The following is a 12,382-nucleotide window of genomic DNA, read 5'->3' on the forward strand; positions in this document are numbered from 1 at the left end:
GCTACATATCCAGCTTAAATGGGATGAATCATTATTTTTAAATGCATACTTCTGGGGAAATAACAAAATAGAGAATATGATTAGCTGAGATACAGATTTTCAAAGCTAAGGTGGCGTAGTGGTAGGAATGCTGCTTTGCAACACCGGAGGCCCAGGTTTGAATCTCCCCTGTGGCGCAAGTGGTAGAAGTGCCGCTCTGCTACACAGGAGGCTCGAATCCCAGGGGTTGGACTCGATGATCTCTAAAGTCCCTTCCAACCCACACGAGACTGTGAGACTGTGAGACTGTGATGTGAATCCTACTTAAATGCCTGTTCATTGGACGATATGTATTTAATATGGATGTTAGATGGCCATCGTTAAATTGTCTTTAAATGTAACTGGAAACTATAAACAATTTCCCAGCAGGAAAAGAAACATTAATCACATTTTTGCAAGAATATGTTAATTAATTACTTATTTGGAGCAAGCAGTTAATAAGCTTAGGAGCAGGGAAAAGCTGATAAGGTGGGGGACAAACCTGACAGATCTGTTTGCGCACTGGAAGATTTTTTGAGATGGAGTATTTTACTTGATTTTTGAAAAGATGTATTTATCTGTTTATCAGCTGTCGGTCAGATCTTACTGTTCTTATCCAAAGAGAAAATGAAGAATGAATGCTAAACACAGAAGAACAAATTTTATGGTAATACAGGCCAAGACTTCAGAAAGTATCCTGTGGCTGCAAGGCTAATTCAGTTGTCATTAGATATGCTTTTTCTCCTGACAAATTTGCTATAATAAATTTATAATAGCCACAGGTTTAAAAGTTCTGTTTATTAAGATATGTTTATTTTATTAAATGCATTTTTGACTCAATAAATATGTTTGGGATATTAAGAGTCTAGAGGTTGCTTAATAACCATCTTTAAGTACTATTAACACTTTAGCTCCATTCTCTAATCTTTTACCTCCTCTGCCAATGCCATGTAGTTCATAACTCTACATGGTAATTGTGTGTAAATAGTACTGGTACTGCACAGGTTTTCAAGATTGATAGGCATAAATAATTTACATGTAAGCTATGCTAAAGCATTTTAGCTACTGAATCACAGGCAACAGAGCCAACAAAGCTTCTTATTGTACTGAGGAAATGAACCTCATCTTTTGTTCTATCCCACTTCTTTTTTCCCTTCCTTTCTCCACTCTTTCAGCATCACAATTCAGTCTTTCCTTTCTGCTGTCTTCCATTCATTCCGTCTATTTGAGAGATGGTTAAACTAACCAACTTGATGAGAAAATATGCTGCTTTTTTTTTTTTTCTGATTAATTTTTCATGGCGTATTTAGTTGGTTAATTGATTTTTGAAACATTCTGACAAGTGCTGGAACCACTATCCAGTAAAATTCTGTCTCATGGGGAGCTACAGCTTAAATGACTATTATGTTTATGAAATGTGTCAAGAGTATTGTATGTACTGGCAGAAGTCTTTCTGTTACAGCCGCTGTAAAAAGTAACAGCAGCCAATCTTGCTACAATTCCCTGTTCTGAACTGGAACTTTTGCTAGCTGCTTCCATGTACTTTCCAACATTTGATTTCTCTTAAATCCAGAAGTTAACAGTACAGTATTAATTATGATAATTCATAGCGGTACTTTTTTTAATGTGGATATCAGTCCTCGAAAGACACTTTTGAGAATGGCAATGCTTTCATGCAGGCTACCCATATGGTTGTTGAGTGGGTGACCATTAGAAATCAGAACTTTATCAGTCTTCTGTCCACAGACCAAACAACATTTGAAATATAGCTGAGGTTTTTTTCTTCTCGTTCTGAAAGATTTGTATAAGTGACTTTTTTTCTTGTTACGGAATGATTACACCAATCCATACTGATCTGCTAGCACCTTGTTTCTAATTGAGTGTAATGAATCCTTGCTTTTGTTAACCACATTACATATATTTTTAAATATTTGAATTTTATCAGCCAGAGGGGAGGCCTGCAGTGATTTTAAAACAATTGTTTTTCTTTTGCTGTCTGACAGTCAGATGCAAGACATGAAGAACCACATCCTTGCTGAAATGCAAATTGTATTGCCATTTGAAAAGTTTTTTATTTAGTCTGTATTGTGCTTGAGAATTGCCTTTGAAGGCCCAGACCTTCAAAACAGACTGTATTGAAACGGCCGCTGTTTTATCATATTGCAACGTGTTGTAAGACTTGTGTTTTCTTATGTGAATGTCTAAACTAGTGACCAGATGTTAAGAATTGATCACTTCAGTGGATCAGCACTTGATGTCTGAAGACTGAAGATGCCTGGCTTGTGTATGTTCTGCTTTTTCAAATCTTGGTTTGAAACTTCCAAGACTACCATGCAGTACACCTAGTTTTCAACTAGCGAGTTGAGCTGATCTTTGGAAATGCATGTATAAGAATTTCATTTAGGAATTTTAACTGCATATTGGTAGAACTCTTTGATATAGCAAATGGACAAGAAAATAATACAACTCTTACCTTTGCAGAACTGTCTAGAAATCCTTTGTAGCCATGGTGGACTAGAGGCTGAAAAAAAAGATAAATGTAATCGAACATTACATGATGTTGCTACTGATGATTGCAAACATCTTCTAGAAAACTTAAGTAAGTAACTACTATCAGCAGCATGCAAAAATGTCTTTGCTAAAGAATATGTGGCACAAAGAGGAGGAAATATTAAGAGGGAAGTCATCCATTTTTTTGTCACCATAAAATTATTGGTTTTTTTAACTTAGCAAGTCATTGTTCTCCAGATTTTGCAAAAGTTTGTGATAAAGTTTCATGGGAGAGTACTAAATGATTTACATCTTTCTTACCATATTTTTTTGGTACCGTACGTTTATGCCATATGAAACACTGGCACACTCTACACATGCAAATACCAGTGTACTTTCAAAATTTCTCAATTTAATGCTGGTAACTCATTTTTCGAAAGCTATTTTCTTCCTTGACCTTCATTCTTGTCTTTTCTTCTAATTCTTGCAGAAAAAGCATGAGTGATGGACAGCTGTCATATTTCCTTAGGCTAAGACAGTCATCTAGTCTTTGAAAGCACTGTTTTATTTGTCACTTTTTTGTAGTTATGGCAATTTTTTGCTTATTATTCAAAGGAAGTCTTAGAGAAAACATCAAACAATTTCTCTGTACCAGCATGAATAGCTTCTCTCAGAAGATTTTTTTGTTTTTATTTTATTTTTTTGCTGGAGCCTGTCCTCTTCCTTAAGTTTTCTTAAAATCCAGTGGAGTTGGCTGACCTGGATATTTCTTGATTCACAGCTTAGTCCATCCACTCACAAATTCTGTTTTTCTGTTTCTCTGTAGAGTCAGAAGTACTGACTTTGTAGATTTGTATTTTATACACTTTCTTCTGTGTTCATGTTGTGGGATGTAGGTCTATAGTTAGTCAAGTTCACTGATTCTCAAGAAATTAGGGAAGCTTTGTGAGCTGTTTCTGATTCACATTTTCCTCTGTTGCAGTTTAATTGTACTTATTTTCAGTTTCTATAATTGAAATTCTAAAATGGTTTCTAAGAATAATTTCTAAAATATATTGTTTGTACAGTAAAGTTTGAAACTAGTTTCATTTTCACTTTTAGTCATTTGATTGATCCATATAGACTTCTGTTGAATTTAGTTCTGGTTTTCAAAGAGTAAAGTTTAAAATAATTTAAATTGGAATAGTTAGCTCCAGGAGGTTGTGGATGCCCCATTCCTGGAGGCATTGAAGGCCAGGCTGGATGTGGCTCTGGGAAGGCCTGGTGGTTGGCAACCCTGCCTGTGGCAGTGGGGCTGAAATTAGAGGACATTTGAGGTCCTTTTCAACTCAAGCCATTCTATGAATCTATGAAATTACTTCACTGTATTTTTCTAGAATGCATATGTAAGTTGTCTACTTTTTTTTTTCTTTTAATACCTTCTCAGTTTATTCACTAGCAAATCAAATGCACAGTTCTAAGTGGATTTTCTATCTTAGTTTGTTTTAAAGACATTTGGCTTGGCTGTGCTTTCCTCTTGTGCAATTGAGCCAAAAAATTCCTTTTTACATTGATAATAAAACCATGCACAACCACAATAAACTTAAACACTGAGAAGCAACCTACCATCTGTCTTAATTTATAAGAAGTTAGTCTATAAAGAGAAAATACAAGATTAAGTAAGTTTTGTCTTTCCTCCTATGATTTAAGTGAACTTAATAATAATGATTTTTTGTAATAGATACCTTGATATTTGTTTTTCATCATTGCTTTGGTTTTGTGGTGACCTTTACTCTGCTTACATTTGCTGTTCTACAGCAGGAGTCACGCTGTGGCTTTCCTTTTAAATATTAGATGTTATTTGTCTTCAAAGTATAATAGTATAATTTTTATTGAGTTTTACAGATTTTCTCATTTTTGTTTTTCTTTTTTTTTTTTTCAACAGATGCTCTTAATGTGCCTGTCAGGATTTCAGTCAGTGGCATTGAACCAGCCCATTGTGGTACTGAGGAATTTGATACAGAAAATACAATATGTGCTTTAAATATCCGCAAACAAACAACATGGGATGATTTTTCAAAAGCAGTGAATCAGGCAGTGACAAATCATTTCCAAGCAATTGCTTCTGATGGGTGGAGGAGCCTAGAAGAGCTGTCATTTAATGGTGCTGCAGAATCCAACATTGGCCTCAGTGCAAGCAGTATATTATCTGTCAAACTAGGTATGAATATCGGCGTATGAAGTAAAAGCAAAACTGAAATGTTTTCTTGAAATTGTGAACTTTTATCCCATACTGACATTTGCTGAACTTAATCAATGCTATCATGACTACAGATTCAGTTAATAAAAAGTTTTTTATGCTTGCTGTTCAAGTATTACTATAAAGATTAAAAAAATCTTAGGTTTCTTGATCTTTCAGATGTTAGACTGAGAAAAGCCAGTTCTGACTATGAAACTTTAAACATGCTGGCATGAAAGTAATCATTAGTTTTAACTGTGTATTTAGTGCCATTTGGGGGAACTTGATGTCTAAAGTCAATTAACTTTTTACTCGATTTAGAAATCTAAAAGAGGTATCTTTACTATTCATGAAACAAAATCAGTTAAACCAAAGCTCTTGCAATTGTCTGTACTGTAAATCTAGACTGTAAATCTAGATTTAGATTAGAATAGGTAGAACAGAACATCCCCTGTTTTATGTAGTTTCACTTAACAAAGTAAAATATTTTTATATTTTTAAAGGATCAAAACAGTAAGAAAATTGTCCGGAATGGAGTACTAGTAACAGCTGCATAGGCCACTGAAACTTCGTATGCATCATCTTAAGTGCTCCCCCTCAAGAAAAAACCCTATTCATGTATTAGACTGGTCAAGTTATTTTGTTTTACTGAAAGGGTAGTGTATTACGTGTGAAGATGTAAAGGCAATCTAGCTATTCACTCATCTATTAATTGGATGAAAGCATCAGTATCATTAGTCCTCTATCAAACAGTAGTAGTATTTAGTACATGAGACTGATTTCTTTGTCAAATTGGTATACAGTCTCTGCAAGCGATTCTTTATGCTTGAATATAGGACATTTTACCTATTCAGGGAATCTCTCTCTCATTTTTTCTTTTTAACAGGAAACATTTCATGGTCAACAGGTCAGATTTTTCCCCAACCACCATGGGACTTTTTGAAGAAGAACAGAGCTGAGCATATCACGGTGTTTTTGTTTGGTAAGTTTCAATTCATTGTTTTCAGTTTTGTCTGCCAAAGCACTCAGTTAAATATTTCAGAATCACCACTGGTTTTTTTCTTCGGTATCACTTGGTAATCAGAAATGTCATATTTTGTTAATTCTTTAACTAGACTTGAAAGGGCTTACAACTTTTAGAAAATGCAGCAGCAAATGAAAGCCCTATTCCCTTTTCTGCCGGTATAGTAGTATCTGTTTTACTTATGTCATGGATAACTGCCGATCTATGTTGATAGATGTTTTCACTATTTTAATTTACATAGCCTATAGTTTTAGGAAGTTGTTGATACTACATAAAAAGCATATGTATCTTCTTAACGTGAGAGATTTGTTGAAGCTATTTGCTTATCTCTTTTTTTTAAAGGACCTCAAGAAGGCTGCCTAAATAGTGTGACTTATGCATCTATGATCCATCTTCAGACTCTTCAGAACTACCTCCGCTTGGTGAGTACCACGGCAGCTTCTCTCCACATGTCACTCATTTGTGAAAATATTAAGTTAATAGAGGTGACTAAAAAGTATGTAATCTTCTACTCTGTGAAAGAATGAAAAGGTTTCTAAAAAAATGAAGTAGGACAAAAGTTGTTATGTTAAAATAAAAACCCCCTTAAACCTTCTCCCAATAATTGTAGTCACATAAGGATATTCACTTCATTCTTTAAATAGCTGCCATCTGATAAACTGAACTGCTCAAAAAAGTATATTAAAAGCTCTTTTATATCTTACAAAGATAAGTACAGCTTTTGGGAAATAAGTAAATAAAAATTCATGTAAGCAATTGAGGCTAGGCTTTTATTAACAGCTTTTATTTATATATTTACATATACTCAAGGAGTGCTACAAAGGTAATGCCTCCTCTTTTATTACATTGGCTCACAACATCAGAGGTGGATGTTGGCATTATGATAGTAGGGATTGAACCTTTACACCAATATTTCATTAAATTCTGTTGCTGTGTGATAGATGGCAGCAGAGGGGCAGTCTGACAAAATGACATCTAACATGGAAATATCTATGAAGAAAAGACATTACTTTCAGAATGACCTGGGTGTAATACATATATGTACATGTGATGTTGATAGGTGGGTAGTTTATGTAGCTCTCAGAAGTTATTTAGTATCTGAAAATGTAGAGATAATCAGATAATGTGTGTTGGCTTTCCAAGATCATGCATGTTAACATTAATTATCAAGTCATCATTAGTTTAAAATCTGCATAAATTCAGCTGTGTCCTTGGATAGAATTTTGTTGCTTAAAAGAACAGCTTTGAAAAATATATCAAATACATGTCATATGAACATTGTATATTTTAAATCTGAGTAAAAGAATTCTGAGCCTGTGAGCTCTCAAGAATAATATATTGTTTATCTACAGGTTGAACAGTACCATAATGTCATCTTCCATGGTCCAGAAGGGAGTTTGCAAGACTACATAGCGTATCAGATAGCAGCCTGCATGAAGGTATTAACACAAACACACAAAGTTAGTTAGTTTGTAAATTGGAGTATTTACTATTTCACCAAATCCATAAATTTTCAACACAGCAAAAACAAGTGGCTGCAGGATCTACATGTGATATCATTAAAGTTGAAGTGGATGCTGGTTTCTCCAAGGAGCAGCTTGCAGAATTGTTCATCAGTAGTGGTAAGCTTATTTAATCAATCTGACCTCAGTAATTGGTAGGAAATTTTCTGTTCATACAAAGAAAGGAAATACATTAAAAAGCTTTGCTTAGTGAGTGGTGTGTTGTATCAGAACTCATACTTCTGTAGGTACTTGGAGAATAAGAGTCTAAACTTTGAAGTAGAAATAAAGTTCAAATGTACTGAATAAGAAAAAAATCTAATGTTGCCTAATTGTAGCTAATGTTTCAAAACATACATATTAGAGAAGTTATAAGTGGGGATACAAGCAGCAGAAAAGGAATTCTTAAAAAGTCAGATCACGTATTTTTGATACATGCTTGTTTACTTACTAGATGCTTATGTGTTGTCACATGCCCAATTTTTGTTGCCTGGGGAGGCAAATGCTAGTGTGCTTGTATTATGTCCCATCAGTACAGGGAAATGTTGAATTTCTGTTAAAATGAATAACTTTCTGTTAAAGGTGTGAATTGCTACATGTAGACTAAAGTCTCTTTACTTGGATGCTCCACAGTTAAGTACTCTTAGAGTCATCCATACATTTCACCTGTGTAAATTAGTGATGAATCACTGGTAAGAGTGAGAAAAGAGTTCAAATTAGTCAAAGAAAAATGTCGATGAGAATGGGCAAATGAAGTATGGAACCAGAAGAATGGGGGCATATGGGTTGGTCAGGTGTGGAAGGGAGGGCATTAAAAAAAAAAGAAAATATTTACAAATAAATAAATGAAGGAATGGAAGTGAAAGATGAGGTAAATCTTCTCTGGCATACTTGTTCGTACTGCATTTTACCCATACATTTGAACTCTGATTTTTTTTTTCTTAGTATCAACTATACAGTATAACTACAGTATCAACTATGCGATATAATAATAACAAAAACCAATATATGCTATATATAAAATGACAGGGAATCATGTGTAACATATAGTACAATGTATTATGCAGAGATCATTAATATAAGAACCTGAAGGCTGGTATGATGATGCTTTTTTCTCCTTAGCACTGTTCAAATTATTTTTGGCTCAAATACAGTCTGGCAGTTTGAAAGCAGTTCTCAGCCTTGTATCTGCATTCACCCCCTTTGTAGCTTTCTCCTACTTCCCCCCCCCCCCCCCCAAGTCTGACTGGCAGCCTGAGTTTTAAAGTCCAGTTTAGGTCTGATTGCTCTCTTAATTTCTTTTGTGCTCACTTCTTTTTGATTGCTCTTTCCTCTTTGTCATATTTACAACCAGTGTATGTCCAGCATGAATTTGGAGTGCATTTTTGTCCTCTGCCAGTTTGTTTTTGCCTAAACAAACCAAGCTGAGAATGTATAATTTGATGGATCCATTTTTTTTCCAGACTTCCTCTGTGCTTGTGCCTTGTATATTATGACAAAGATTCTGGTCTCCTCTGACTTTTGCACATTAATTTTTCTTTTAATTCCACAAATTGTTATAACTGATTTTGTACTGATTTTGAGCTATTACTCAACATGTTCCTTGTTTAGATTTCAACATATGCCATTGAAGTCAGGAGAAAAAATGAAGTATGAAATAACATATCATTTTAATGCTTATTAGATTCAGGTGCTACTGTTTGTAATTGTGCCTTAGACTATCTCTGTTTATTTGGATGATACTTAGAGATACTGATAGATCTTCTGAAGAGACAAAAGTAGCAAGCAAACAGCTAATGTTCAGAATGATTAAGTTTCCTACAAATGCAGAATAGTCCCAGAATATTCTGTATCCATTTATTACTAAATGGAATGAAAGAGTAGATGTTAAAAGTTTAGGATGAAGTAGTGGCAATGGAAATAAATGTTTCCAGATATCTTTGCTATTTTGCTATTTATTTGTGGAAACCTTTCCTATACATGAATTTTGGTGTTCTTTTTTTTTGAATGGCCTTCATTTCTTTTTCACTACTGCACTGTATGAGATTCTTTCCACTATTTTCATACATCTAATTTTGCACATTGTCCGGCTTCCTCCAACCTTGTTAAGAGGCAAAAAATTAGGAAAAAAATTTACTTTGTGTGAGTATCTGTAGAAAGTTGCATGTACATAAATAACGATGCTTTTTCATAAGGGGGCATTCATGAGATTTTTGTATTTCAGCTTGTCTGGTCCCAGTTAAACAGCCTCCTGTAAGCAAGACAACCATTGTGATTTTAGAGAATCTGGAGAGAGCATCTTTATCTGAATTACTCGGAGATTTTCTGGCACCTCTTGAGAATCGTAGCTCAGACAATTCTTGCACTATTCAGAGAGGTATTTAAAGAATTTGGCATGAATAAATGTTTTTATTGCAGTTCAGTTGTATTATAATACGTAAAAAAATGGGGAAATCAGAAAAGAAAAATGTAATTTGTTCTGTTTTCTTCTGTTGAGAAATGCAATTGGTTAAATACACCTTGTTAAATTTTAAGGGAAATTTATATGTTGTGTTATTTTTTCTTTCAAATAAAGTCACTGCCTCTTGCTTTTATATGAAATCAAGTAGAAACATTTGAGTATTTCAGTAAAATTTGTAATGGTTCACTTTTAGCAAATGGAGCTTCTGGTGCCTTTTACTTTCATGAGAACTGCTTCTTATTGGGGACAATCGCCAAGTGTCATCTTCACGGATCTGACCTACTAGTCCAGCAGCACTTCCGCTGGGTTCAGCTTAGGTGGGATGGAGAACCAATGTGTGGCTTGCTTCAGAGGTTTTTAAGAAGAAAGGTTATAAACAAGGTAAGCAGAACTTGAATCAGCTTCCCTGATTCTGTTCTTCACCAAGTCTGAAATGTGTACAGTAGTAGTGTCAAAAGCTGATCAGATAACTGAATTGTTTCAGGGAAAAAGCAAAACAAAAGCACATCTATTTACAGGGATATTTGGAATATCTGTGGATGTTGTGCTTGGCTCTAATATAGGAAGGTGTGTGTCTGTGGTTATGTGGCATAAACACACAGATGGCTGTAATAATGATACTGCTTATCGTTGTTTATCTGTTGTATGAAATATCCTTAAGTATTTTTTTTCTTCTTTTCTGTGAGTATATAAAGTAAAAATCTGTTCAGCAAATGTAAAATCCCCTTCTAAAGGAATTTATTCTGTATATCAAAAATAAGATAGTGGTATGCCCTGTGCGTATTGTCTAAGCTTTATGCAGCTAAAAGAGCTTTAATAAGCAGTTCAACGGGAAAGAGTGAAAAACATCATTTGGGAAATCGTTTTGAGCCATTAGGTTTGCTGAAGTTGCAACAAAGTCCAAAGGAGAATAAAGATGGAAGCCTGTTTTAAGATGAATAAATAAATAGGGGATAGGAAATGAAAAGATAGATGTGGCCAAAAGCAGAACAGTAATTTTGAGTGTTATTTGGAAAAAAAAACAAAAACATTCCAGTGTGATAGCAGCTATTGCAGACAGTCAGGCAGTGTTAGAGAGTGGGAGGGGGAGTTTAATCAGAACAGCTGCAAAGGAAGATAATCTTGGCAGCAGAGTTTTGGACAGACTTAAAAAGGGAAATTGTTCTAGGAATAGAAAAAAACTGTCAGTAGTAAAGAGTTCTGATCCGGGACAGCAAAACTAGTGTCAGTTGAGTGTACAGCTGTACGTATCTTGGCTATCCTTGGAGATGTCATCCTTTTTACCCTGTGCCCCAATTCTCATCTATAAAGGCTTATTGACTTGGAGAGATTGAAAAGATGAAATTTCAATCATGATAATGAGAAAGTTTTAAAACAGTCCTGAATATTCTTTGACTACCAGGAACAGGGGTACAGAATATAAATAGGGAGTAAAGTGAAATGTATCAATTAAATTCTTAACAGATTACTTAGATTACTTTATTTTCAGGTTCTTTTTTCTCCTGTTTACTTTTATTCCATAAGTGTTAAATTTTTATGTCTGCACTGATGTGGTAGGCAGAAATGGTGAGTCACTGTCTGGCTGAGGGTCTGAATGGTTTCCAGACTCCTTTCAAAGAATGACAGCAAGTAGCAATTGTGTGTGGGCAAGGAGGTGGGATGGTTGAAATTGCTGTCTTGCAAACACACGATAGTGATAGAAATGAGATATAGACCAGAGGGTAGTGCAGTGCGAGTGTGTATCAGAATTCTCCATACACTTGAGGAGAAAAGATTGAGAATACAACCTACACTGGAGAAGATCTGAAGTGGGATCTAAGCCTGATCTAAGGTCAGGGGCACTCTGATAGTAGATCATTTGAGATCAGGGAGAAGGACTTATCCTCAGCTGAGTACAAGGCCAAGCAATACATGAAAGCAGATAACTGTGGGAGCAGTGGTGTTCTGACTTGGTCAGAGACATGGCTTGGATCAAAATTTCTCTACCAAACTCCTTTACCTACCCGAATGATGACAGCATCATTAATATAGCAAGATTTCAGTATACTCCATGAGAAATGTTGACCAGTTGTTGTCTGCACTTGACTTTCCTGATAGGAGAAGGAAGAAAAAGTTGAGGGGGAGCAGACGAGCTTTCCTGCAGTGCTCAGAGGAAGTGTTTGCAGCAGAGAACTAAAGTTGTGTCAATGTTTCTTTCTCTTCCTGCAGTTCAGAGGCAAACTACCTCCGCCATGTGATCCTGTGTGCAAGATCATAGACTGGATTCTCGCTGTTTGGCACCAGCTAAACTCTTGCTTATCTCGCCTCGGAGCACCTGAAGCTCTTATGGGGCCAAAACATTTTTTCTCTTGTCCAGTGGTGCCAGGGCATGGCCAAGCAACAGTGAAGTAAGATTTCTGTTTCCTGTTTGTCACTGTTCAGTGCAACCTATGTACTTATTACAAACATAGTAATCATTTTTCTCCCCAAGTTCATCTGACCCAGCATCCTTGTAAGTATTTAAGTGGAAGTTAGTGAAAGCTTTAAGACTTTTGTTCGGTATTTGAAGGACAGAAGTTGGAACTGTTTTGTTGTTGTTGTTGTTGTTGTTGAGTCCTTTCAGTTACACAAAGGTTCTAACGTAGCATGGGTACAGAAATGGCTAATTTTGCTCAACCTCTTAAAGGTTA

The 12,382-nt window shown here is 35.3% G+C and overlaps 1 protein-coding gene across 4 annotated transcripts in view; it reads left to right on the plus strand.

The window, feature by feature from the left end:
* The window catches only part of CTTNBP2 (cortactin binding protein 2), a 76,104-nt gene that overhangs the window by 53,655 nt on the left and 10,067 nt on the right, over positions 1 to 12,382 (plus strand). For all 4 annotated transcript variants that reach the window (XM_032442906.1, XM_015853526.2, XM_032442907.1 and 1 more), the window contains 9 exons: positions 2,500 to 2,617; positions 4,433 to 4,708; positions 5,613 to 5,708; positions 6,093 to 6,172; positions 7,103 to 7,189; positions 7,273 to 7,372; positions 9,477 to 9,629; positions 9,907 to 10,094; positions 11,922 to 12,100. In XM_032442906.1, coding sequence (XP_032298797.1) covers positions 2,500 to 2,617; positions 4,433 to 4,708; positions 5,613 to 5,708; positions 6,093 to 6,172; positions 7,103 to 7,189; positions 7,273 to 7,372; positions 9,477 to 9,629; positions 9,907 to 10,094; positions 11,922 to 12,100 — 1,277 coding nt within the window. The remainder of the gene's footprint in view (positions 1 to 2,499; positions 2,618 to 4,432; positions 4,709 to 5,612; positions 5,709 to 6,092; positions 6,173 to 7,102; positions 7,190 to 7,272; positions 7,373 to 9,476; positions 9,630 to 9,906; positions 10,095 to 11,921; positions 12,101 to 12,382) is intronic.

Source organism: Coturnix japonica, chromosome 1 (genome assembly GCF_001577835.2).
Source record: "Coturnix japonica isolate 7356 chromosome 1, Coturnix japonica 2.1, whole genome shotgun sequence".
Lineage (NCBI taxonomy): Eukaryota > Metazoa > Chordata > Aves > Galliformes > Phasianidae > Coturnix > Coturnix japonica.